Below are 24875 nucleotides of genomic sequence, written 5' to 3'. Positions count from 1 at the left end.
AAAATATTAAGGAAACCAAATATCACGCACACATAATTCAAACTATAAAATTAATGTGTAAATAATTAAAGTCCTATCAAATTCTATTAGAAATCCTCTAATTCAGGAAATTAAAAATGGGCATTTTCAAATTCTATCAAATTTTGTTTTAATTAGTCCTACCAAATAATTAAACATTGTTTGATAATATTAAAAGTTGAATTCGAATGTGAGTGTTGTTGCATTAAACACATGGTGATGTGAACATTCATCTGTAATGTGATGCAGGGACACGTCACAGGATAGAACTTTATCACATTTTGTGACACAATAATGGAGTTTCTTTTCGTGGAACATCAGTATGATGGCAACCTTGGCTACAGGGTGTGGATCATAACCTTGCTCCTTCATTATATTCTCCCTAGAATAATTCTAGACTCATTTATAGATACCTGATCATCAATTTTATGCAGGAACTTTATAATACAAGGTGGTGATATTGTTGGTACAAGTAAAGGGAAGTGATCAAAATGAGGAAAGCCCTTTCAAGGCCAACTATATATAAATTAATTCACTTTGGAAAGGGATGTTGCTACTTGCTAGCTAGCCTGGGCCACACATTAATGATTTCCATTTTTTCACTTTATACAAGTCTGCAGGTCATTTAAACTTCAAAGATATATGCATGCAGTGATTCACTAGTGGAAAGGATTCCCATCTTGCAGTGCAATTGATGATCGAGAATGATCAACATATTTATTCAGTACAAGAAAATGTCATTTACTAATTAATAGATAAAAAAATGTTAAGCATTAGGTTTGTTTGTGTCGGTATAGTCTATCTAATAGAAATTAAATTATTATTACAAATATTATGAGTTTACATTAATAATATAATATATCATACACTAATATTTACCGTAAAAAATTATGCAATATTTAAAATATTTATAATATATATAAAAAAATCATTAATTAATATGATGTACTATACTAAGAATTAATACCTGCAATATTAATGCCTACAATAGTTAATTTTTTTCTTAGACAAATTATATACTCTAATAACAAACTATAAGTATATGTCCTTTTTATGATAATTAGTTAAGTCTTTTTTTTCATTATTGATAGTGAGATTTGTCGTTGGCTCATTGCTTTATTTAATTTTGTTATCCTCAAAATTTGTTAATTTGCAGCCTGAGTGACAATTTTTTTTTTTTTTTTGTTATTGGAATGACAAATATATATTAGATAACAAAATTTAGATTTGTTTAGACAAGTATTTTTTTAATACTGACTTTTTTTTACATAAATATCTACAACACTTTTTTCACACCCATTAGAGTATTATAAGACAATTAATCATCCTCTTAAATATGTAGTAAAAAATTGGATCTCTAAATCTATATATATGAAGGAATATATGTAAAAAAATGTTAAAGTATTTCGAAAAATTATTCTCTATGATTAGAAGATACTCCAAGTTCACCAAAGACTTGAACTATTTTTAAATAAGTTAATTATAAGCTATAATCAATTTTTAAAAATTTATTGAACTAAGTTAAAAATAATTTATAAACATATCGTTAGTTATTTTTATAAATTTTCTCGAACACTTGCTATTTATATGATAAGATAAATTTAAATATATTGTAAGTAAATTTTCCCAATCAAACTTAATCAAAGTAACAATGCTTGCTGGAACAATTAATGGCTTAATGGCTTTCGAGTCATCCATTACCAATTGTGTCATGCTTGATGCTCCCACTTCATAAACCTCATGTCTGTCATTGTTGAAGGCAGAGCTAAACAAGAAAGCTTGCAAGAAAAGTTAGGAAGAAAAAAAAAATAGGAAATGATGAATGGAATTCTGTATGTTGAATCAATGCTGAAAGTTGTACAGATGGTTATATATATAATCATTTACAATAACAACTAACTTTCAACAAACTAAACTAACTACTACTAGTTCCAACCAACTAAACTAACTTCTAATTAACTAGCTAACTAACACTAAGAGCCCCTCCAACTAGGAATGGATATCAAATATTCCTAATTTGGAATGCAGAAATTTAAAAGCAATAGGCATTGGGGCTTTAGTGTAAACATCAGCTAATTGATTTGCAGAAGGAATAGGAAGCAACTTCACAAGATCACTTAACACTTTTTCTCGAACTATGTGGTAGTCAATCTCGATATGTTTTGTTCTTTCATGAAACATTGGATTCACAGCTATGTGAAAGGCAGATTTGTTGTCACAATACAAAGTAGCAGGTTGCTCAAAGTCTACTTTAAATTCTTCCAGCAGATAGGTAAGTCATTGTAGCTCACAAATGGTACAGGCTAGTGCTCTGTATTCGACTTCTGATGAGCTTCTGGATACAGTGGCTTGCTTCTTGGATTTCCATGAAATCAATGAGTCACCAATGTACATAGCATAACCAGTGATAGTTCTTTTGGTGTCAATGCAACTAGCCCAGTCAAAATCACTAATCCCCTTTAAATGAATTTTACTTACAGCAGAAAGGAAAATCCCTACTCCTGGGGATCCCTTAATATATTTGAGAATTTGAACAACAACCTGTTGATGAGCTGAGGTGAGAGCAACAACAAATTGGCTTAGATGTTGCACAACATAAGTGATATTTGGTCTTGTATTAGTCAAGTAGATCAGCCTTCCAATTAACCTTCTAAAAGAGGAAGCATCTTCCATTGAAAGAGGAGTTCCTAATTGTTGATGCAACTTAGTAGAGCATAATCTGATGGAGTAGATGCTGGCTTAGATCCAAGCATACCAGCATCACTGAGAATGTCTAAGGCATACTTCCTTTGACACAAATTGATACCAACATGTTTTCTGGCTACTTCAAAACCTAAGAAGCATCTCAACTCACCTAAATCCTTTATCTTAAAAGCATTGTCCAGCAACTCTGTAATACCTTGTATTTCAATCAAATCATTGCCTAACAAAACATTATCATCCACATAAACAAACAGAGTAGTGATAGTGTTGAATCTATGTTTGAGAAACAAAGAATGATTTGAAGCACACTGCTTGTGCCTATGTGAAATCAGAAAGGAAGATGGCCTAGTATACCACTGCTTGCTAGCTTGTTTTAGTCCATATAAGGACCTTTGCAGCTTGTAAACTTGCCCAGGCTTGGCTACCTACATACCTTGAGGAAGCATCATGTACACCTCTTCATTCAAATCACCATGTAAGAAAGCATTATTTACATCTAATTGCTTAAGGTACCATTAATTGATAGCAACTAAGGCCAATAGAAGTCTCACTGTGGTTAGCTTGGTCACTAGAGAAAAGGTGTCTAGGTAATCTTGCCCTTCCACTTGAGTGTATGCCTTGGCCACTAACTTGGCTTTATGTATTGGTAATTTTGATGAGAAACCAATCAAATTGATCAATGGAATGAGAAGAAGAAATAGAAAGGACATGAACAGGATCATGTTTGTATTGGCCAATGAATGGAAAACAATCCTCATAGAAGATCACATTCCTAGAGACAAATATGGCCTTGGTTTTAAGATAAAAAATAATGAATCCTTTGGGGTGTTTGGCTTAAAACCCAAAAATATAGAAGTGACAACCCTAGGATCTAGTTTCATTATGTTAGCTACTAGAGTACTAGAAAAACATAAACACCCAAACACTCTTAAAGACTTAATATCATAGATGCTTCCATGTAATTTTTCATAGGGAGTATGATAATTAAGAAAGGGAGAATGCATGCAATTGATAAGAACAATAGAGTGAACCAATGCATAGGTGATAACTGCTAATTATAAGTATATTTTGGGGTTAAATTATAGAGGAATTTGTAATTTTTCTTCTAATTTTTCCTTTTTGAGAAAATAATTGTTAGATTAACATGATTTAAGTTTTTGTGCAGAGAATATTAAAAGTGATGATTTATGAAGCTTAGTGAGTAAAATAAAGCCCAGAAATGCAAGAATAATTAAGGAAAACAAACTAATTAAGGAAAGAATGGTTAATTAAGGAAAAAAGACTAATTAAGGAAATTAGGAAAGCATAATAATTAAGGAAAGAAAGACTAATAAAGAAAATCAAGCTAATTCAGAAGTCCGCTAATCTGCATCTATAAAAGAAGAAGAGAGAAGAAGGAGAAGACACATAGAAATTCCAACAGAATATAATTCCTCATAGAAGGCAAAGGCTAGAAGAAGGAGAAGCAAGCAATAAGAGTCATTCTTCCCCTTCATTCCCTTTCTTATCTTTTCCCCCTTTACTAAATATTCCACTTTTGCAATTGTAAAGTCTCCATGAAAATGAGAGGCTAAACCCCATTTGTTAGGAACTTGACAGTCAACTACTTTTGATGTAATTTCTCTTCCTATCTATTTATAATATTACATTTGCATTATCCTTTTTTGTGCTTAATATTATTGTTTGTGACTTGATCACCCATTTGCATGATAAGTTTTAGGGATAGTGTTGGAAAACGTTATTTTCTAATAGAGTTAGGAAAGAGTATCTAAATAAAGTCATCACTAGGGATAGGTTGATATTTGTTTAGTCTGTTATACATCTTTGTTCTTAATGCAATTTACTATTTTAGCTCTGCAAAGGAATTTGGGAGAGAAAATAGATAAACTAGGTTCTTTTGTGCGGGAGACCAAAGTTAGAGTATACTAGTAGATGCAAGTGTAAATTAGAATTATAAATAGAAAAAAATCATTAACATTATATCAAAGAGTAACTCTGGTAGGCTAAATTCTCAATATTCTTATCTTCTGAATTCATCTTTTTATCATCATTTTTATCTTTTATTTTTTCTTATCTTTTACATTAAAATTTCTTATCTATTTTATCTTCTACTTTTTTATCTTTATCATCTTTTAATTTAAATCTTTATCTTATCTTTTATCTTTCTTTGTCATCTTTTAATTTAAATCTTTATCTTATCTTTAATCTTTATTTATCTTCTTTTTTAAATTCCTTATATATTACTTGTAAATTAAATATTCATCTACCTAAATACAAACAAAGTCCCTATGAATATAGTACTCGGACTTCCATTTTAACTTTACTACTTGAGAGAAATTGGTACACTTGCCAATTCATCAACAATAGGACCAGAAGACAGTTGGAAGATTTGGTTGAAATAACAAAGATCGAGTCACATTGAGCAAATGTTGATGTTTTCTTTCAGCAATGCCCTTCTGTTGGGGTGTTTCGATACAAGTAGTTTGATGCACAATGTTAGTATCATCATAAAATTGTTTCATGATAAACTTTTATCCATTATTTGATCTTAATCACTTTCACTTTTGACTCAAACTACCTTTCAACATTGGCAACAAAATTCTTTAAATAAGACTATGTCTCAGCCTTTGAATGCATGAGAAAAACCTAAACAAACCTTGGGTAATGATATATTATAGTAAGGAAATACTTGTAACCATTTAATGAAGTTACATTGCAAGGACCCCAGATATCAACATGTATAAGAGCAAAAACACAAGAAGAATGTGATTCACTACTAGGAAATAATAATCTTTTCTGTTTTGAATGATGACAGGTTTCACACACAAATTGTTTATCTGATGTAAGTATAGGATAATTTTTTTTAACAACAACAATCTTTCTAAAGATGGATGACCAAGTCTATAGTGTCATAGATCTATAGGTATTCTATTACATGAAAAGGCAAAAACATTGGAAATGCTAGAATTAACAAAATCAAACTTGTACTTAGACTTGAATGGAATCTTCTTGAGTCTATAAAGTCTTTCTGCCATCTCAACTATACCAATCTTTTGTTGGTTCATATCCTAGATAAAACATTTATCATTAATAAATGTTAGTTTGCAAGGCAAGGAGGAAACCGGTTTAGATACTAAAATCAAGTTATATTGAAAGCTAGGAGTGTATAAAACTTCTTCCAGATGCAAAAATTAAGTAATTTGGATTCTGCCTACAAGGGTTACAATAACCGTATGGCCATTTGGAAGCTTAACTATTATAAGTTTTATTTTCTTACACAAAGAAAATAAATATGGGAAGCCTGTGACATGATCTGTGGCTCCAGAATCAAGAATCCACTAATCTTGCTAACACTACAAGTAACAAATAGTATACTATCTCTGTTAGTAACTGTACAAATCTAATTTATTTGTGAATTGTTTTGGACTGGAGCTTGTTGTTGCAGTAATGACATCAATACTTTATATTGCTGAGTAGTTAATATCACATCTTCATTTTGTGTCTCTTGATTTCGATCTAAGGGTGAACCATCACCTTCTTCTCTTACAACACTGTCATTATTGATGTTTGGATTTTGAACCTTATAAAGTTTGTGTCCAGGTGAGTACTCATGCTTCTTGTAACAATCATCAACAGTATGGTTAGAAAAACCACAATATTTGCACACCTTGTTTCCTTTTGCTCCTGAATTTCCTCTGCCAGGATTGCTTTGAGTTCCCTTTCCTTCTTTGGAAGCATAATTTTGAGGAAAACCATTCTTCCTATAGCATCTATCAATAGTGTGATTATGTTTCCCATAATAAGTGCATGAATGCCCAGAATTCAATGGATTGTTGCCTACTACATTGATCAGACTCATGCTTCCTATTAATTTATTGCCATTGATCTATTTTTCCTACTGAACAACATATGAGAAAACCTTGACTATGTTTGACAATGGATCTATCATCAATACATTGGATCTCATAGTACTAAATTGATCATTTAAACCTCTAAGGAACTGTATTACATGATCTCGTTGCTTTCTTTCCATGACACTAGTAAGAGCATCACATACACACTTTGGATCACATGAACATGTGGGATCAGGCCTGTAACTTTCCAATTCATCCCAAATAACTCTCAATTTTGTGAAGTAATCGGTAATGCTTTGATTACCTTATCTGATAGAAGTCATTTCTTGATGCAACTCTGAAATTCTCAACAGATCTCCTTGTGAGTATCTTGACTTTAAGTCCTTCCAAATGTTTCTAGCATTATCCATCCATAAGATACTCGCCCTTATCGAGGGCGAAACCGAGTGGTCAAGCCAAGAAATGTTGCATCTCCTCCAAGCTGCATGAAGATGATTCGATGTACATTTCTGGATTGATCCATCTACGAATTTGACTTTATTTTTCGTGCTTAATGCAGTAAGCATTAAACGACTCCATCAGTTGTAGTTTGTCAGATTAAGAACTAGAGAAACAATTGCAATTGAAGGATTTTCTCCTGGATGAAGGTAGTATGGGCTATGAACATTCAGGGATTGGTCTTTTGAAGAAATCTCGTTTGTCATGATGAAGGAATCGAAAGAAAAAAGAACTTGGGTTCAATATCAGGGAGTTGCGCAGCAAAGCATGCCTGCCATTGTTGAATGCAGAGCTTGTCGAGAAAGCTTGCAAGAAAAGCTAGAGAGAAAAGAATATAGGAAACAATGAATGAAATTATGTATGTCGAATCAATGCTGAAAGTTGTATAGATGGTTATATATATAATCAGTTACAACAATAATTAACTTCCAACCAACTAAACTAACTTTCAACTAACTAACTAACTACCACTAGTTCTAACCAACTAAACTAACTAGTTAACTAACACCAAGACCACTTGAAACAATGCCTTGTGCTCTCTACATATATATCCCTCTATCATGCACGAGGAGGAGGCTAGATAACTTTATCACGAGGGTAGAGAAGAAAGAACAATGCAAGACAGAGGAATGCTGATGAGGAACTTTGAGATATGTCTCAGCTGTTCTTTTATAATATTTTTTTTATTGGTACCATGAACTTCTATTAATTGGTTTATATACCATTGATTGATGATAGGGTTGGTTCACAGTATTGAAACGTTTGAATCTGTGTGCATGGGTGGTGGGGTGGTGGCAAGTACTTGAAAACTAGGAATGCCCAAAGCGGAATATGCTAATGTTGACTCGAGTACACTGCTGGTAGGGATGAAATAATTAAAAGGGAGAATCATCAATTTTAAGATTATCTTCAATGGTAGGAACCCAATCAATCTTGTACCATTTCTAAAGAAAAGGGTTCTAGGTTTCTTCTATAATATTATTATCTTTACATTGGAAAATATGACAAACAGTAAACAAAATTTGTGCCTCTTCTTTTTATGTCAAGAACTGTACAATATTTAATATAGAAAGAACTAAGTGTATTTAATTAAGGCAAGTATTATAGTGTCTTTAAAAGTTTCTAGTGAATTTTTTTATGAAAAACACTTCCCATATTAAAAATTAAAGTCTAATACATATGTATTATCAATATAAAAGTTTTTAAAGATCATTCTTGGTATTATTTTTAAAAAAATTATTATAAAAATATATATTAATCTAATTTGTGATTTAGACATGGTATAAAACACAACGTATTTATTTTTTAAAAAAAAATAAACGAGAATGTTTTGGTTTTACGTGAATCATGTTGTCCAAGGTGTGTTCTCCATCCCTCTGACCCTCCCCACAGGAAATCGCAGGTTGCAATCATGTTATGTTGCTGGCTTGTCAGAAATTCATAATTTGCTTCTGAAGTTATAATTGATGGAATGGCTTCTCACAAATAGTATTAGAAACCCTTTCAACTTTATTGGTTTGAATAGCAGAGATTAAAGTTTACCAGTATGCAAATATATCTATCTTTTAACCGCAGTGTGCTGCTCCTCGCTTTCTGGGGCGTTACCAATCCAATCGATTTATGCCTTCAAGAGAATTTTCTTCCCCCTTCCATTCCTGCTCACTTGTCTGGCGTGGATACTAGATTCCGGCAAGCTTGTCTTAAACTCAGCTACCCTAGTTAGCTTTATTTTTTTAGTGGTAATAATTACACCCCAAAATGGAATTATATAATGGTTTTCTACATAGATTTATCATGCCCATATTTGGCATGCTCTTAATTTGAGAGTTTTAGAACTTCTAGTGCTTTTAATATGATGACCAAGGGGTGTTCAATTTGAATTCAATTGGATTGAAATGTGGTCAATTGAATTCATCGGTTTGAATTAAATTATTCTTTGAATTGTACTGAATTGTTTAGAATTATTTTAAAATATTTAGTCTCTTTTTTTAAGTGTCTTTTTTCCTCTCCTTAAATTTTTTAATATTCGTTATTTCTTATTTCTATAAATAATTACATAAATATTATCTATTTTTATTTTTATATTTTCTGTTTTAAAAAATAATTCAAGTTAAGGATTTTCTTTTTGACATATGTCAACTATAAATTTTTTTATCAACATCAAATGATATTTTTGGATCATCATTATTTTTTGATCGACATTGGTCAGTAACTATTTCTTAGTTAAAGTCAGTTGAAGTAGATTATTTTCTTTTTTACAACATTAGTTACATTTTTTTTCAATATCAATGGATGATGATGTTTTACTGATGATTTCGATAAATGATGTTTTATTTTATTGCCAACATCAGTCAAGACTATTCTTTTGTCATCAAGATTATTTTTGGCATTGTCGACAAAAACAACATCAATTTGAATGTGGTCCATTTTTTTTTAAATTGAACTGAATAATAGTTTAGTTTAATTCTTAATAAAAGAGTTCAATTTTTTTTAAGCAATTTACTCCAATTCAACGTTAGTTTCATTCAATTCAATTTATTTGTCCACTCTTATGATGAGTTTTAGCATAATATAGAGAAAAATAAGAAATAAATCAAACCATAATAAAATGAGTTTAATGGTGGAACATTGTGAATATAAAATAATTTTATATTATTAATCAGACTTTGTCATTGATATGATTTTAAAAATAATTATTATAAAAATCAATAAAATTAATATATCTAGGTTATGTTCGGAAAATCATTGACAAATTTCCCATCATATGTTGAATCCAAATTCCTTCAAAGTTCCTTCAGGATGAATGCAAACGGAGAAGCAAACATATACATAATACTTTGTGATTAATAATTAAAAAAAATGTATAATAATCTGTGATTAGAAAATAATATCCGTTTATAAGTTATCTTTTTAATAGATTGTGAATCAGTTGTTTATGATAATTAGGTTCCATGTTAGTGTCATCCGAGGACTTTTTAAGATGACACATCACATTGATGGGTATTATTATTAGTGAGATGAACGTGTTTGTATATATGGGGCAACGTACGGTCCATATGAAAATACCCAATATTATTGTAAGGAGCTGAGGCATTGACACTTCAACTGTATATCCTTTCTATATGTTGAATAAAATAAAATAAAATGGGGCACACAGTCACAACTCACCTCAACAAAGAAAGAAAAAAGTGAAGTTACCAAAGTTGTGAACCTCAGTCAATGTCTTTTTTTATTAATTTATTAATTGAAACAAGATAAATAATATATACAGTGTAAAATATGTCCAATCACAAATTATTATCTATAATTAATTTATTGAGTTTTATAAGAATTATTTTAAAAAATATTTATCATGATTTCTTATTATCGATTGCTAGTATAAATATTTTTACAATTATAGAACATAGATACTAAACAAGGAACCTTGATACTAGTAGTTAAACCCATGAGGTGAATTAAAATATAGTTCAGCTGATGGATGCTAATTGGGAACTCTTCACTACTTGTTAGTTGAACATCAAAGAAAATTGTGGATCCCTTTCACTCTCACCCACCATCCCCACAAAACAGGGGAAGTAAGAAAATAGAAGATGGAAAAAGCAGAACAGGAAAAGCAAGATGAAAGAAAGAAAGGCCATGAGTTTCAGTATGGCCGTAATAACCTGTCTCATCCTGTCTGGGATCAATGATGCTTAGAAGCAAATTAAAAATATGGATTCAACTTCTGGGCCCACTTCAAGACATGGGGACCAAGAGTTTCAAACATGGATTTTGCCCAATGATTGATGAAGTGAAATAAAGAAACACTACTTAACATTTCCAACCAATATCTCCTAATCTCAATAATCAATTAGCATGAATTAATACATCATTAAGAAAATCTTTGGTTTAATGTACACATTTTACTGCTGAACTTTGATTATTTGTAAATTTTATTATCCAACTATTTAATTTTTACAAATTTTATGATTTCACTCATCTTCTATTTAATGTCTAATGGAATAATGATATCATGTGAATGAGTCGGCGCCCAAGTATTTGCCAATGAATTATTCCAATTTTTTTTACCGTAAACGTTCTTGTTCTAAATTCAGACACACATTTCCAGGTTTATAAAACAAAATGATTTATAGTTTTCAGTTTTTTGAATTATATTTTTCATTTTTTTATATAAACCAAAAATAATTAAAATTTATAATTTTCAGTTTTCTAAATTTTATTTTTTATAAAAAAATAATTACAATTTATAATTTTCAGTATTTCAACGTGGCAGTCAAGCTCCAACTCATGCATGGTCCATCATTTTTCTTTAGACATTAAACATAAGATTAATGGAATGGTAAAATTTGAAAAAATTAAATTAATAAAAATAAAAATTAGATGATAAAATTTATAAAATAACAAAGTTTAGTAGTGAAATGTGTCATTAAGTAAAAAAAATTATATAGGAAAATATATGTCAGTTATTTTTTTTAGAAATGTTTTCAAACTCATAATATTTTCCTTTTTCTTCCAATCATTGAATCAACTTTATATCTGATTCAGAAAATCTAATTAAACTCTAAAAGAATTGGGATGTTAATTTGTGGTTGTGATGATATAGACTAAGTTACATAATTAGAAGGGGAAAAAAGGGAAGCATATATAGATTTTGGTAGAAGCTATATGCTATGATTATGAGAAATGGGGTTTAGATTTTAGGGGATATAGGTATACGTAAAACAGCTGAAGGTCAGGTTGAATACAAAGATTTCGAGATTATGGGATGGGATGAGAGCACTGTTGTGTTGCCTTGGTACTCAAAATTCAAAGACATCATAGAGTTTTGGTGCTAGCCGAGGATTGAGGTTGTGAACTGCGCGTACTTATAAAACCATTGGCATGAAATAGGAGTGGTGAAAAAAGTGAGAAGGCATGCCACCCTAGAATTTGGAGAAGGGAACACTTTGTATTAGTATAATAAAACATTATCATTATGTATATGGGTTTTTTCAAGGACTAAATCTTTAATTTATCATTAAGATATCAATGTGTCAGTAGTAACACAACATTGTCATTTCACGTAATTATCTTTGTAAAACGTTTATTAATTGAAATAAAAAATGTTTGTAAAAAAGTTTTTTTAAAAAATAGAAAATAATTCCTAATTTTTCATGTTACTATTTTAATTCTTTGCAAAAAAAAAAAAAGCATGTGTAGTAGTAACATTTTATGTTTTCTTGGCCTTTCGGCCCTATTTAAGAAAATCAAGTTTTATAAACTAAAATAATTTTTAAACTCAACATCTATTTGACACCTATGAGAGAAAGAGAGCGGGAGAAATATAAATATAACATGTAATATATATGATTTGATTAAAAAAAATAAAGAATAATAATAAATGTCAGTGTATGAGATATAAAAAATCTCAGATTATTTCTTTTTAATAAAAATTAATAAATTAATAATTAACTTGTTTGCAAAAAAATAAATTATTGTTTTGTTTGATTTAGAAGATAAAAATAAAAGTAAAAATAAATCTTTAAATTGTAGAGTATAGAACACGGTGAATTTAAAAAAAAAATACAAAATTTTTCTTATATATTATTTTTATCTTTCCTTCTGAGCACACTTTATAAGTGTTCAAATATTAGTATCTTAAAAATTTTGATTTGATTTATTAGATATTAATATAATAATGCTATAATTGGCAGAGGACGAATTTACCATTCTGGATTTGACAACATGAAATTCTTGATTTGCTTAATTTTGATAGAAGTGTAAGAAAAAAAGTGGGATTGGAAATTTGGCAGAGTTTGGAGAGTGATTAGGAGGCAAGGAACGTGAGTGGGTTGTGCTACTGCTACCAGATGATAGTGGGTTTGATGATGATGACTCACGCCGGCAGCTTTTTACCTCTCTCTCTCTCTCTCTCTCTCTCTCTCTCAAACCTCAATCGGCAGTTGGGCACGCCTGCTCCCACTCATCCAATTACTCGTAATTCCCCTCTCTCTCTCACACACTATATTTTTCTTTTTTATGTGTTTGATTTATTTTTCTTTCTCTCTCTCTAAAAAAGAATGAAAAGCTACTACCACTATCTCTTCCTCTCCTTTGCTTTTTCTCACACTTTCTTATTTTTCATCTTTTGTCAGAGAGAATTCTATTCTAAGGCATCACCTAGCTAGCCCAAGACCCCACTAGATTTTTGAAGCTATTGACCAACATGCTCACCTCAGTCAATCCTCCATCCTCTCCCAATGAAAAGAATCACAACCCAACCCCACTTCCATTCCCACCACGTCGACTACACAAACTAAAGGCAAACCAATCCAAATTACACCGCACCATAAAATTGAAATACATATAAAATAAACATTAAAATTGTTTTTTTTATAGTAAAATTAAACATTTAGTAACATCATAAAAACTCCTTATAGAAGAAAAAAAAGTGATCGATCTCGTAAATTAACCAAGTTGGTTTAGTATAATTTTGTTTCTATGTAAGGTTGGGCGACACATAAACCCCTTCACCCCCACTATCTATATTATATATATATATATATAGAAAAAATTAACCTAGTTTGATAAGGTAAGTAGAATCTATCCAAATTGACCAAGTTCTTCCCCCAATCATTCCCCAACAGTGCCCCAATTCCCACTTCCCACTGTTAAAAACACGTTTGGTCGTGAGTTGGTGTTAAGAAGCAGCTACCTAAAGAGAGACTCACACACTCACATTGTTTATTTGATGTGGGTTAAATGGATACCTTGTTTAGACTAGTAAGTTTTCATCAACAGCAACAACCACAACAACAACCTGATCCATCCCTCAACTCCACCACCAGCAGAACCTCCAGCAGCTCCAGATCCTCCAGACAAAACTACTACCCTTATTCCCATCAAGAAGAAGAAGAATGCTTCAACTTTTACATGGATGAAGAAGACTTATCCTCGTCTTCTTCCAAACACTACTACCACCCTTATCAACCCCATCATCATCAACAACACAACGTATCCAACATTTCTACAAACACCTTCAGCACCACCCCTAACACTGATTACTCCTACTCCTACTCCTTCTCTCCCACGCAACCTGTTCAAGACTTCAACTTCGAATTCTCCTCCCCCAACTGGTCCCACAACCTCCTCCTCGAATCCGCACGCGCCGTCGCCGACAACAACTCCACGCGCCTCCACCACCTCCTCTGGATGCTCAACGAGCTCAGCTCCCCCTACGGCGACACCGAACAAAAACTTGCTGCGTATTTCCTCCGAGCCTTGTTCAGCCGCGTCACCGAAGCTGGCGACCGAACCTACCGAAGCTTAGCTTCGGCGTCTGAGAAAACATGCTCATTTGAATCCACAAGAAAAACGGTCCTGAAATTCCAAGAAGTTAGCCCTTGGACTACCTTCGGACACGTGGCATCCAATGGCGCCATCTTGGAAGCCTTGGAGGGAAACTCCAAATTGCATATACTTGACATCAGCAACACTTATTGCACCCAGTGGCCAATGCTTCTGGAAGCATTGGCCACTCGGAGCGAAGAAACTCCACACCTATGTTTAACAACAATTGTTACTGGTTCTAGAATCGGTAACAACGTCCAGCGCGTGATGAAGGAAATCGGAACGCGAATGGAGAAATTCGCCAGACTCATGGGCGTTCCTTTTAAGTTCAACGTCGTTCATCACTACGGCGATCTATCCGAGTTCAATTTCTCAGAGCTTGATATCAAAGACGATGAGGCTTTGGCTGTGAATTGTGTGAACTCGCTGCATTCGGTTTCCGCGCTAGGAAACAACCGCGACGCGTTGATATCGGCGTTGCAAGCGTTGCAGCCGCGGATTGTGACGGTGGTGGAGGAGGAGGCTGATTTGGACGTTGGAATCGACGGTTACGAGTTCGTAAAAGGCTTTGAAGAAAGTTTGAGGTGGTTTAGGGTTTACTTTGAGGCTTTGGATGAGAGTTTTGTGAAGACGAGCAACGAGAGGCTGATGCTGGAGCGCGCGGCGGGGAGGGCGGTGGTGGACCTGGTGGCGTGCTCGCCGGCGGATTCCGTGGAGCGCCGCGAGACGGCGGCGCGGTGGGCGGCGAGGCTTCACAACGGAGGGCTAAACGCGGCGCCGTTTAGCGACGAAGTTTGCGACGACGTGAGGGCGCTGTTGAGGAGGTACAAGGAAGGGTGGTCGATGGCGGCGTGCTCCGACGCCGGAATATTCCTCTCGTGGAAGGACACGCCGGTGGTGTGGGCCAGTGCATGGAGGCCATAACGTAAAGATCGTATCATAATAGTATCATTTGGCTTTGACATGGGTGAATCCCTCGCACGTGTTCTCGGTTTTTTTGGCACGTGCGGAAGGATATATATTGATGGAGTTTTTTTTCTTCTTTTCAGTATTATTAATTATTATTATTATTGGGCTTTATTTCCTATTTTTGTTCTTTTGGTTAAATATATATAAGTTTGGTAAGACACCGGGATTCATGGGCGTTTGCTTGTGTTGAAAAAGGAACTAAGTAAATTATTATTTTCTTAACTTTTTATGATTGATTTTTTTGTTTACCAAAGAATAGCTTGTGTCTTTGGATCGATATTTGTATGACATGTTTTTCAATCGCTTCAATATGTATGTATCATCCATCAAGTGTCATGAAAATTATTTTAACACTAAATAATTAATAATGTATGTAAAATTGTGTTTGATTTTATCTTTTATTTGTACTTATTTTTTATTTACGTATTTTAAAAATATTCTCTCAGAATAAAAAAGATGCCACACAAAAATTATAGTAAAGAAAACATTTCAGAAAATTATTAGCGTGGACGAGACGACACTTTTAGTATGATTATATTTAACTTGCTTTATGAAACATGTATGTTCATATTTCACATTCGTTCATATATAGTTTCGTCCCAAGTTGTACAATTTTCGTGGTTTACTCTTATGGCTTTAAAATATTAGTAAGTTTAAAGAAAAAATTACTTTGCTTATTTTTAAAATTACAAACCACTAGTATATTCTATAATAATGGACGTAAGATATTGAAGCTTATTGACTTAGTTCAAGTAGCGTTTTCCTTACAGGTGTTTCTGGTCCCAATTTGACCAGAGATAAGGTGCATAATTGTTTGTGTCCTTATCTAACTGCAAAACCTACTTTTGCTGGCCAATTGCTCTTATTATCTTGTATTTTGACAACATTCAATATCATTTTTTAGTGGTTTGTCTTAGCCCAACACAACGATGTTAATTTTCTTTCCACAGATGCCTCCAAAATAAAACTGAGTTTGGTTTGTGTTGTGTCCATAACGAAAAACGTAAATGATTAATACTAGTATAATCTTTAAGAATATTAAGAGTTTAATAAATAATCAAAGTTTGGGATTTGGGGACCACCAAATCTTAGGAAGTAGCACGGCCACCTCGACTTAGGTTAATAGTTTGGGGAATCCATTAAAAGGCGTACAGTGATTAGTGGCTTTAAGGGTTTTAGTGGGCAGCACGTTATGTCTGAGATGCATGGCCTTCTTTTTCTTTTTTTCCATTCTTTCCCATTCTCTATACTCAAAGTCTAAAGTATATCATCTTTATATTTGACAAACATTTCAGCTTTTTACCCTCTTATGCCCCCCACATAAACCTGACCCCTTTTTCATGAAAGCAAGGGTTCATATATAGGAGGTGTCTTGTGCATGCCCATGAAAACCAATCTATTCTAAGTACATAAACAATGAAAAAAAAATATGTATATATTAATATTATTATTGGGTTCATCTTTTTAGCTTTGTGTATCTTATTAAACTTCTATGATGGTACTTGCCCCCTCCAACTTATAACATAACAACTATCCTCCCTTTTGCACCTTTTTCCCTCCTTGAGTTATAAAGAATTGTAGATGCTTTTGTGCAGTGTTTATTTAAAGAGAGTTTGATGCTGGCCCATACCTTCTACATGTTTAAGCTTTAGTCTCCTTTTCTAAAGAATTGACAACGACCAGCTTACGCCTTTTTTGTTTCTATGGGACCAGGTTCAAGCAGAAAGGTAACTTAAGCTTAATTTCCAACTCATAGTACTTCAGGATTTTGTCCCTCTGTCTTTGTTTTCCATTTTGAAACAAAACCCCTATAGTTTTTGTTTGTTAAATAAATTTAGAGAGACAAGAGATTATGCCCTTATCCCGGAAAAACCTTCAAGCTCAAAAAATAATTATAAAAGTATTTAAATTTATCTCACTTTAAAAAAATGAGTAAAAATTTAAATCAATGATATATCAGATGTAAAATCTTGTCTTGTTTTACTCATCCAATTCCTTAAAATTACATATGTTTTCTTTCCGACAATAATAGAATACTTTTATATTGCTAATTCAATAATAGAACTGCTGGGCAATAATGAACAAGAAAGAAATTTGGGATAAAACTCAATCTTAAAAATAAAATAAGGGGGAGGGTTGGGATTTGGGACTTGCAATTGAAATTATATTGATGTGACATATCCTCTGATTTTTGGATCACAGTTGAATCTTTGCGTAGTTATGGCTTTATGCAGTTGAAGAGCCCACAACAAATCTAGGGTCAGTTACTTGGAAAACAGCCTACTTGCTACCCCATAACTAGGCCCACTATAAGGCCTGCCTAAAATCAGGTCAGCATATCTTAGTTTAACAAAACTTGGCCCAAATTTCTTTTGGACAAGAGAAATAAATCAATAATTTGTTTGCTGAACTGGTCGCCAATAATAGAACATAATAATTAATACGGCACCAAAATAAAAACATAAATATACTTTTGCAGTAATATTTAAATTTGTTTGTAGAAAAATCATCTGTACTCAAATTGTTTAAATAAATAAATAAAAGCTCCACCCAAACCTTGGATTGCTGATGACGACACTCTTCTATGTTTCCATATTCTTTATGGGAAATTCTTTCTTTATTACTGTGCAATTTCAGAGGCTAATCAATAAAAATTAATAGCTTCTTTGAGGTTTTTAGGTCAAATTACACCTTTCACCCCCTATGTTTACTTAAAATCTCGGTTTATTTTTTATCCCCCCACCCCACCCTCAATTTGATCCACAATATCAATTTTTAGTTGCCACATTTTCCTTTCACTCAAGTTAAAAAATTTAATTTTAATCACTAGAATTAATAGAATGAAACACGTTATCAAAGAAGTTTAACTTAATTGGTTAAGAAGAAAGAAAGACATTATAACTAAAAAAAGTGAAAAAAGAGAGAGAAAAAAGATAGAGTTAAACTCAATTTTTAAATAAAAGATAAATAGTCAAATTTGTCTTCGAAAGTATCATACTACAACAAATTGATTTCTAAAAGATAAAAAATAAAAATTTAATCTTTGAATGTCTAAAAAGTGCGACGATAAGTCTTGTTGTCAAATTTGTGAAATTATTTTGTTATTAAGTTGTAATGTTCAAGGATCAATTTAATTATAAGTTATATTTTTCGATAACTAATTTGACATTAAGTTGTAAAACTTAGACACTAATTTGTCATTAAATTGTCTACATGATTAATTTGTCACACTTTTCACACATCTAGAAACTAAAATTTAATTTTCATCAACATCTCACACTTAAATACACAAAAAAACTATAAATCCCCATCCCACCTCCAAATAATAAACATAAAAGATTAATGTTATATTTTACCTAATTTGTATGGCCTTAAAAGAATTTTAAAGTTAAAACTTGAAATAAGAACTTCAAAATTATAGTAAAAATTATTTGATAAATTTAGTTTAAAAGTTCTTTTAAAATTAAAAGTTTTATTTTCTTTTTTCCACATTGATTACTTCAAGATGAAAAAGATAGATGTTGAAATGCACAATTTATTTTTAAAAGATATTTCAGATAATTAAAAAAAACTACTTTTTCCTTCTTTTCTTTATATATTTAGAAAATAAGCTCTTTTAATTTTTTAAAAGAAATTTTCAGAATGTGATCGATTCAACTTTATTTAAGGCAATGAGAAGTTAAACAAACTAAGCTAAACACTAGCTGAAGGTGTAATTCGACCTTCTTTAAATTTGAGTTTCGTCAACCAGATTTTGTCAAATCAAATCGTGTTCTTATTATAATCTTATGAATCTCGAGTAAACTACCATACATTGAACATCCCTACTGCAATTTAAGCAACTGCAGAAAGAATAGCTGGTCCCCCTCCTCCCAAATAATAAAAAGTCAACATACAGTAACAGTGTAACACAACAAACTACACATAAGGTCATGATGTAGCTGATCAACAATGCTTGATTATTATAGTTAAAAATTTCTTAGCAAAATCCATATCAGTGGATACTCTTTCTCAATTTTCAGTATACATAGGCTCCCTCGAACTAAGTTCCTTTAATTGAAAGATGTCAAGTGCACTGCATGTTCTTGAGACTGAATTTCTATGTCCAAGACCTCAAAGAGTGAGTGAACTTTCTATCAAGTACATGCAACTTGGTAAGATGTATAGTGGGTCTTTCAAGCTAAAAGTTATACACGACATGGGACATAGATACAATACAACCTGAATATGAGAATATAACAAATGCAAAATATTTGAGCACAGAAATGACTGCAGAATATTGTAAACATAATAAAACACTAGTATCATTTATCTAATCTAGTATTTTCATTTGTACTGATCAAAATTCAGAAAAAAAAAAAAAGAAAATTATAAAATGTAGCCTAAGAGTATCTGAAATATATGTAAGAGAAGTTGTAGTATCCCACTCTCTAAAACCCTCTTTTTAAGACCCTCTATTATTTGTTAAAATTTATTGAAAACTATAAAATCATGAGTATGACTCATTAAATAAGTATGACTACAAAATTTTGTGATTTTCAATAAATTTTAGTCATTAGTAGAGAATATATTAAGAAGGGTGTGTTAGAGCGTGGGTTACTATCATTTATCATATCTGTAAAGTCGGAAGAATCAGTACTTCTTTGATGGCCACAAATGTACAACAAAGTTTATCAAAAAAACAAATGTACAACAAGAATTACTTGAATGTGCTCCACCCCTGAGGCAGCCTCCATTTTCTATGCCAATAGATAGAAACTCTTGACCACAGTGGTAATCCAGAACTGTACTCCAATGCATGATCAGCAGGTCCTTCCACTATCAAAGGCAACCAAACATATCTTGAGTCTCTTAAGTTGGCTGGATTCCATCTATCAGCCATGAAAATAAATGAACCGGGGAACCCAGGTAGAGGAAGCACAAAAGTGCTTTGAGCGAGAAAGGTAGCAATTCGAAACATTTTGTTCCCTCCAACACATGGATTTCCCATTGTTTCCCAAGGCCCCAGGATTGACTCAGCTGCATGAACCAGTGCTTCATTCGGGGCCCATCCCGTGCAGCCGGATGTGATCATGTAATATGTGCCCTGGTGCTTGAACACAGCTGGTGCTTCTCTGCGCTGTCCCACAAAAAGTCTTCTCATGACAGGAATCACATTCAGATAATCTTCGGTCAGGGGTCCAATGTGCAGTACGTTGTTTTCTTCAGAAGAGTAGATAAGGTATGCCACACCATCCTCATCTTTGAAAACTGTCATATCCCTGCTTTCATATCCGTGGGGCCTTTGGCTACCAAGATATTCAAATGGACCATCAGGTGTGTCACTAATTGCTGTGCCAACAGAAGCTTTTGTATAATTGGCATCGTCGATGTGCATCCACATCACATACTTTCTGATTTTCTCGTTGTAAATTACTTTTGGCCTCTCAAGCACATTAGTCTTGTACAGGTCATGGGTTACATTCGATTCCTCTGCTGCCAATACAATACCTTCATTTTTCCAGGACCACAAGTCCTTAGAAGAATAGCAACCAACTCCTATAATGTCCACCTGATGGAGAGAAAGAAGATAAAGTCTAAGTTCCATCACAAGGGTATGCAGATAAGTAAAGATAGATGCTTCGTTGATAAAAAATAAATCCCTTTGAAGCTACTAGAAAATGAGATTATAACAGCAGGGCATAGGCTCATAAAATAGTAATAACAACATTACTATCACAAAACTGCCTTCAAAACAGGTATCTATAAATCTTCCAGTAATCAAGAATATTTTAATGTTAGAGAAACAAGTTTACTTCATGTCCATAAAGTAAATTGATAGAAAGCAAAAGCACAGATTAAAAGGCAAAAGTATAATTGACAGTTGACATGGGATCAAAACATTTTGCAATAAGCTCACTGGTGTTACGTTACCATATAGGTTTTTTTTTTAAAAAGTACCCAAGTTATTTTGATGCAGAAACAAAATTTTTCCTATGCCACTCCATATATGAACTTGCTATTGACAAATGGAAGATCAAAAGAGCTAAAAAAATTTCCGTTTTTATTTTTTTAATATAATGTCATGTAAATTCTTCTCAGGCTTGTGCAAGTATTCAAAGGGATTGGAGAATTTAGGAGAAACAAGTTTTTGACAGACCATCAGCATTTCAGAAAACTTATATGTCTTGGCAGTATAAACTTATTGTTCAGTAATAAGAAAAGAACCTATATTCAGTGGACTTCAGAGATTTGATGGAACATATAGGCTGTAAAGTATAATGAAGGGAATTGTGAGCCCAAGATTGGTGAAGAAAAGCCATGCAGATTCCTGTCATGACAGATGGTCTCATCTTGGGAAAGTACTTACCATCATGCCTTAGCCCAAAATTGTCAATTAGAGTTAAAGTGTATCATCTATCATTGACTTGATTGGCAAGACTGGTTTACTGGAAGCTAAGCCATGTTAGATTCCAACAAATCCTACTGTGAAACTTTCAGAAAATGATGGTAATACTCCTACAGATGCAGAACTGTGAAGAAAACTAGTTGGGAAACATAAATTAACTTGCAGTCACACGGGCCTTGACAGATATTTCTGTCTTGGTTTGGTGACTGTGTTCATTGTGAGGTGGAGGATTTTGTCTGACACCATTTGGGCTGGTTCTATTGCCATGGAAGAGTAAGATACAGACAGTGGTGCATTCCATTGCAGTATTTCTATGTCCATCTCTATCATCAGTGTTTTCTTACAAAGATATTAAGGCCTAAATCTCTTGGTAATTTTTTTTTTCGTTTGGTAAAAGCTATCAGCATGTTATTATGTTAGTATTTGCGTTTGATCCAAACTGAAAAGACTATATTAGCTTTATTCCAACATTAACATCTCGACAACTAAGTTGACATAAGAAACATACAATTTCTCTGCCAAAGACTTCAATTAATAATGATATAATAAGAATGTTAGAACTCAAGGTATAAATAGGAATTATATAAAATGGGCTGGGAGCATAAAGCCTCTTAAACAAAATCAACAACAATAACCATTAAATGCATGTCTAAAGAGGTAGGCTAGCTAGGGAAAAAGAAGGATCAATGCATGTATGAAAGTCAAATGTGCATCTTTAATCTAGTGAACTTTTTCTCACTAAGAAATTATCTTCTTATTGGTTTATTTTCTTTTTAATAAGCAAAGGATGCAACCACAAGAAATTTGCACCAACATAAAAAGAAGCTAGACATTGACAACCATTAGATTTATTTAAAGAAATAAAAAAAAAAACTAAAGTAAAAACTCACATAACCATAAGGCAAATATGGACTAATGGTTAAAACAATTAGTTTCGATTGAAATGACTTACCCTAGCAGATGCTCTCTTGTGAGCATGGTACGTGGGCCCATCTTTATATTCACCATACCAATAGTATGTGTGTGATCTTTCATCATATAGAATGCCCCCTCCATGAGCTTGAATAGGATTTCCATCAGTATCCAACCAAATTCTCCCAGGGTAGTAGTAATAACTATCATTCCCCGTGACCCTCATTGGATGAATAGCACTCTTGTTACCAGGGAAGAAAACATGTCTCAGTCGCGAATCTTCATCCAAGAATTCATCAACCAGTGGGGTTACCCGCTTATGCCTGCGTTTTGCTGCCCGAGGGGACCTCTTCCCCTTTGGTGGGAGTTGGATGATCTCCCCTTCCACTTGTTGGAGTTCATGCAATTGAGGATGATTAGTCACACGCAATTGCACTTCTCTACCTTCCCCATGTTTATGGTGAACATTGGAATATAGATGAAACAAAAGCAAGCACCCTAACAAGCTCCATATCACAGCCGACGTAGAATAGCACCTGCTTCCTGCATTGCAACGTAAAGCAGTTGGTTTCCTGTATAGGTTCCTCATCCTCATTTTCTCTTCCTTTATATCTTCAAAATCATGCTGGAAATTGCAATTAACAAAATGCAACCTATTGAGACTCAATAACCCAATTAAAAGAAGTCACAAACATCTACCTCTACATGCAAAGAATTATGCGCAAACCTGAAAATAGTAATGTATGTGTGAGTAAAAGGAAATAGAAACAGTTCCTATCTCTGCCTACAGACGTATAACTCGATATTTCCATCATTAAGAGAGCCATAAGAAAGAAATGAAAAAGATAGAGAAGAGTTTCAATTGTTCCTAGCAAGTTCTTCAAGATTGAAGGCATCAACTGTAAGCACGGATAAAAGGTTAGTATTTCAATCCAATATATTTATGTGAAAGCTACGAATTCTCAAAATCTTATTTGATGGTTCATAAATAAAAACTTTAACCATAAATCTATTTTTGCCAGTGATAATAACATGTATCTTCATTGCAAGATGAAATTGTAAGCAGCGCTAAAAGCCAATTTTATACAAGTCACCTTTCTCTTACTGGTTTCACTATCTTAGTAGTAAATTAACTTCAACATTCAAATCTACAAATCAATCACAGTAAATTCATAATGTTAAACTTTATTAGGCGAAAAGGGTTTTACACGCAAAGCAAGAATCAGAGTTCAACACCGTGTATCAGAATTAAGAGGTATTCTCGAAAGACTCAATTTAAAGAGAGAAAAAAAAAACAATAAAAGAAAGGAATGATTAGAAGGTGGAAAGCGAAGTTAAGTATGAGTGAAGTAGAAGAACACTCACTCATCAATAATCACTGACCTGGTACAAGGCGAAGAATGAAACTAGCAAAACGACCCGACATAAGGTGGTTCTCTTCTTCGTCGATACAGACACATTAGGGTGAATCGAATAATGTAATGTATTTGGCAGTCCAAAAAAGAGGAAAATTGATAAGACGACGTTGTCGTTGGGAAGTTAACTTCGGGCGCAGTTTGGATCTGAGTTGGTGACGTTGACTTTACAACCACACAAACAGAAAAGATGCCCTTGTGTTAGTGCCTTTTGTCTTTAAGTATTAGAACAGCTATGTATGTATGGTTGGTTGGTTGGTTCTGTTCTGCTGTTCTTGCTAAGACCATGTTCGCTTTCTTTCTCAATCATCGATGGAACTATGAGTCTTATGACTATTAGTACTAGCCTACTAGGTCCATATTGTGTCCTACAAGTTCAAGGAGGATTCAATTCATAGTTTGCCACATCTCAGCATTTAATTTAAATTCAGTACCATCTCTAGTTTAAATTAATGTGCAGGAAGGACTCTATAGTCTATACTTTCACCAATTTTTAGATAAAGTTTTTTATAATTTCTTTTCTTTTTTGTTACAAAAGTTTTTATAGTTTCAAAGTTACAATGAAGTTATGATAGTAATTTTAAAGGGTAAATAAAGTGTCTGAGAAATAAATTAATTTTTGAAAGATGTAAAAAGTTTTAATTTAATTTTGAATACGTAAAAAATGATAAATTAGTCTGAGAAATAAATTAGTTTCTAAATTTTATAATTTAATATTAAATCAATCCTTAAAAAATATAATTAAGTATCAAATTAGTTATTTAACATTACACTTTAATAATAAAATGA

General features: G+C 32.8%; 3 protein-coding genes across 8 annotated transcripts; 1 reads left to right on the top strand and 2 right to left on the bottom strand.

Annotated features, from left to right (window-relative positions):
- Positions 1 to 2295: 2295 nt before the first annotated feature.
- LOC114391465 (uncharacterized mitochondrial protein AtMg00810-like) lies at positions 2296 to 2691 on the bottom strand. The gene has a single exon (XM_028352476.1). The coding sequence runs from the start codon at positions 2689 to 2691 to the stop codon at positions 2296 to 2298; it is 396 nt and encodes a 131-aa protein (XP_028208277.1).
- A 10951-nt stretch (positions 2692 to 13642) lies between these two features.
- LOC114391969 (protein SHORT-ROOT-like) lies at positions 13643 to 15565 on the top strand. Its single transcript, XM_028352992.1, has one exon. It carries the CDS (start codon positions 13815 to 13817, stop codon positions 15324 to 15326), a length of 1512 nt encoding a protein of 503 aa, XP_028208793.1. The 5' UTR covers positions 13643 to 13814; the 3' UTR covers positions 15327 to 15565.
- Positions 15566 to 19941: 4376 nt separating this feature from the next.
- LOC114393967 lies at positions 19942 to 24415 on the bottom strand. 6 transcript variants are annotated; one of them, XM_028355491.1, is made up of 4 exons: positions 24055 to 24415; positions 23399 to 23570; positions 22712 to 23214; positions 19942 to 20922 (listed from the first exon to the last, which is right to left on the bottom strand). In XM_028355491.1, exons 2-4 carry the CDS (start codon positions 23565 to 23567, stop codon positions 20071 to 20073), a joined length of 1524 nt encoding a protein of 507 aa, XP_028211292.1. In that variant the 5' UTR covers positions 23568 to 23570; positions 24055 to 24415; the 3' UTR covers positions 19942 to 20070. The 6 variants fall into 6 exon arrangements, with proteins under 6 accessions (XP_028211292.1, XP_028211294.1, XP_028211297.1 ...); XM_028355493.1 differs by lacking the exon at positions 23399 to 23570 and having other exon boundaries at positions 22712 to 23296; positions 24037 to 24414; XM_028355496.1 differs by lacking the exon at positions 23399 to 23570 and having other exon boundaries at positions 24037 to 24413.
- Between the last annotated feature and the right edge of the window lie 460 nt (positions 24416 to 24875).

The sequence above is a fragment of the Glycine soja genome, chromosome 17 (assembly GCF_004193775.1).
Source record: "Glycine soja cultivar W05 chromosome 17, ASM419377v2, whole genome shotgun sequence".
NCBI lineage: Eukaryota > Viridiplantae > Streptophyta > Magnoliopsida > Fabales > Fabaceae > Glycine > Glycine soja.
This window is presented reverse-complemented; position numbering and strand designations above follow the sequence as displayed.

Coding starts and splice junctions, on each gene's coding strand:
- LOC114391465 (XM_028352476.1), bottom strand. CDS start 2,691: ATGGAAGATGCTTCCTCTTTTAGAAGGTTAATTGGAAGGCTGATCTAC.
- LOC114391969 (XM_028352992.1), top strand. CDS start 13,815: ATGGATACCTTGTTTAGACTAGTAAGTTTTCATCAACAGCAACAACCA.
- LOC114393967 (XM_028355491.1), bottom strand. CDS start 23,567: ATGCCTTCAATCTTGAAGAACTTGCTAGGAACAATTGAAACTCTTCTC. Junction 23,215..23,398: donor ACATACATTACTATTTTCAG/GTTTGCGCATAA, acceptor GTTGCAATGCAG/GAAGCAGGTGCTATTCTACG. Junction 20,923..22,711: donor ACAAGAGAGCATCTGCTAGG/GTAAGTCATTTC, acceptor TCTCTCCATCAG/GTGGACATTATAGGAGTTGG.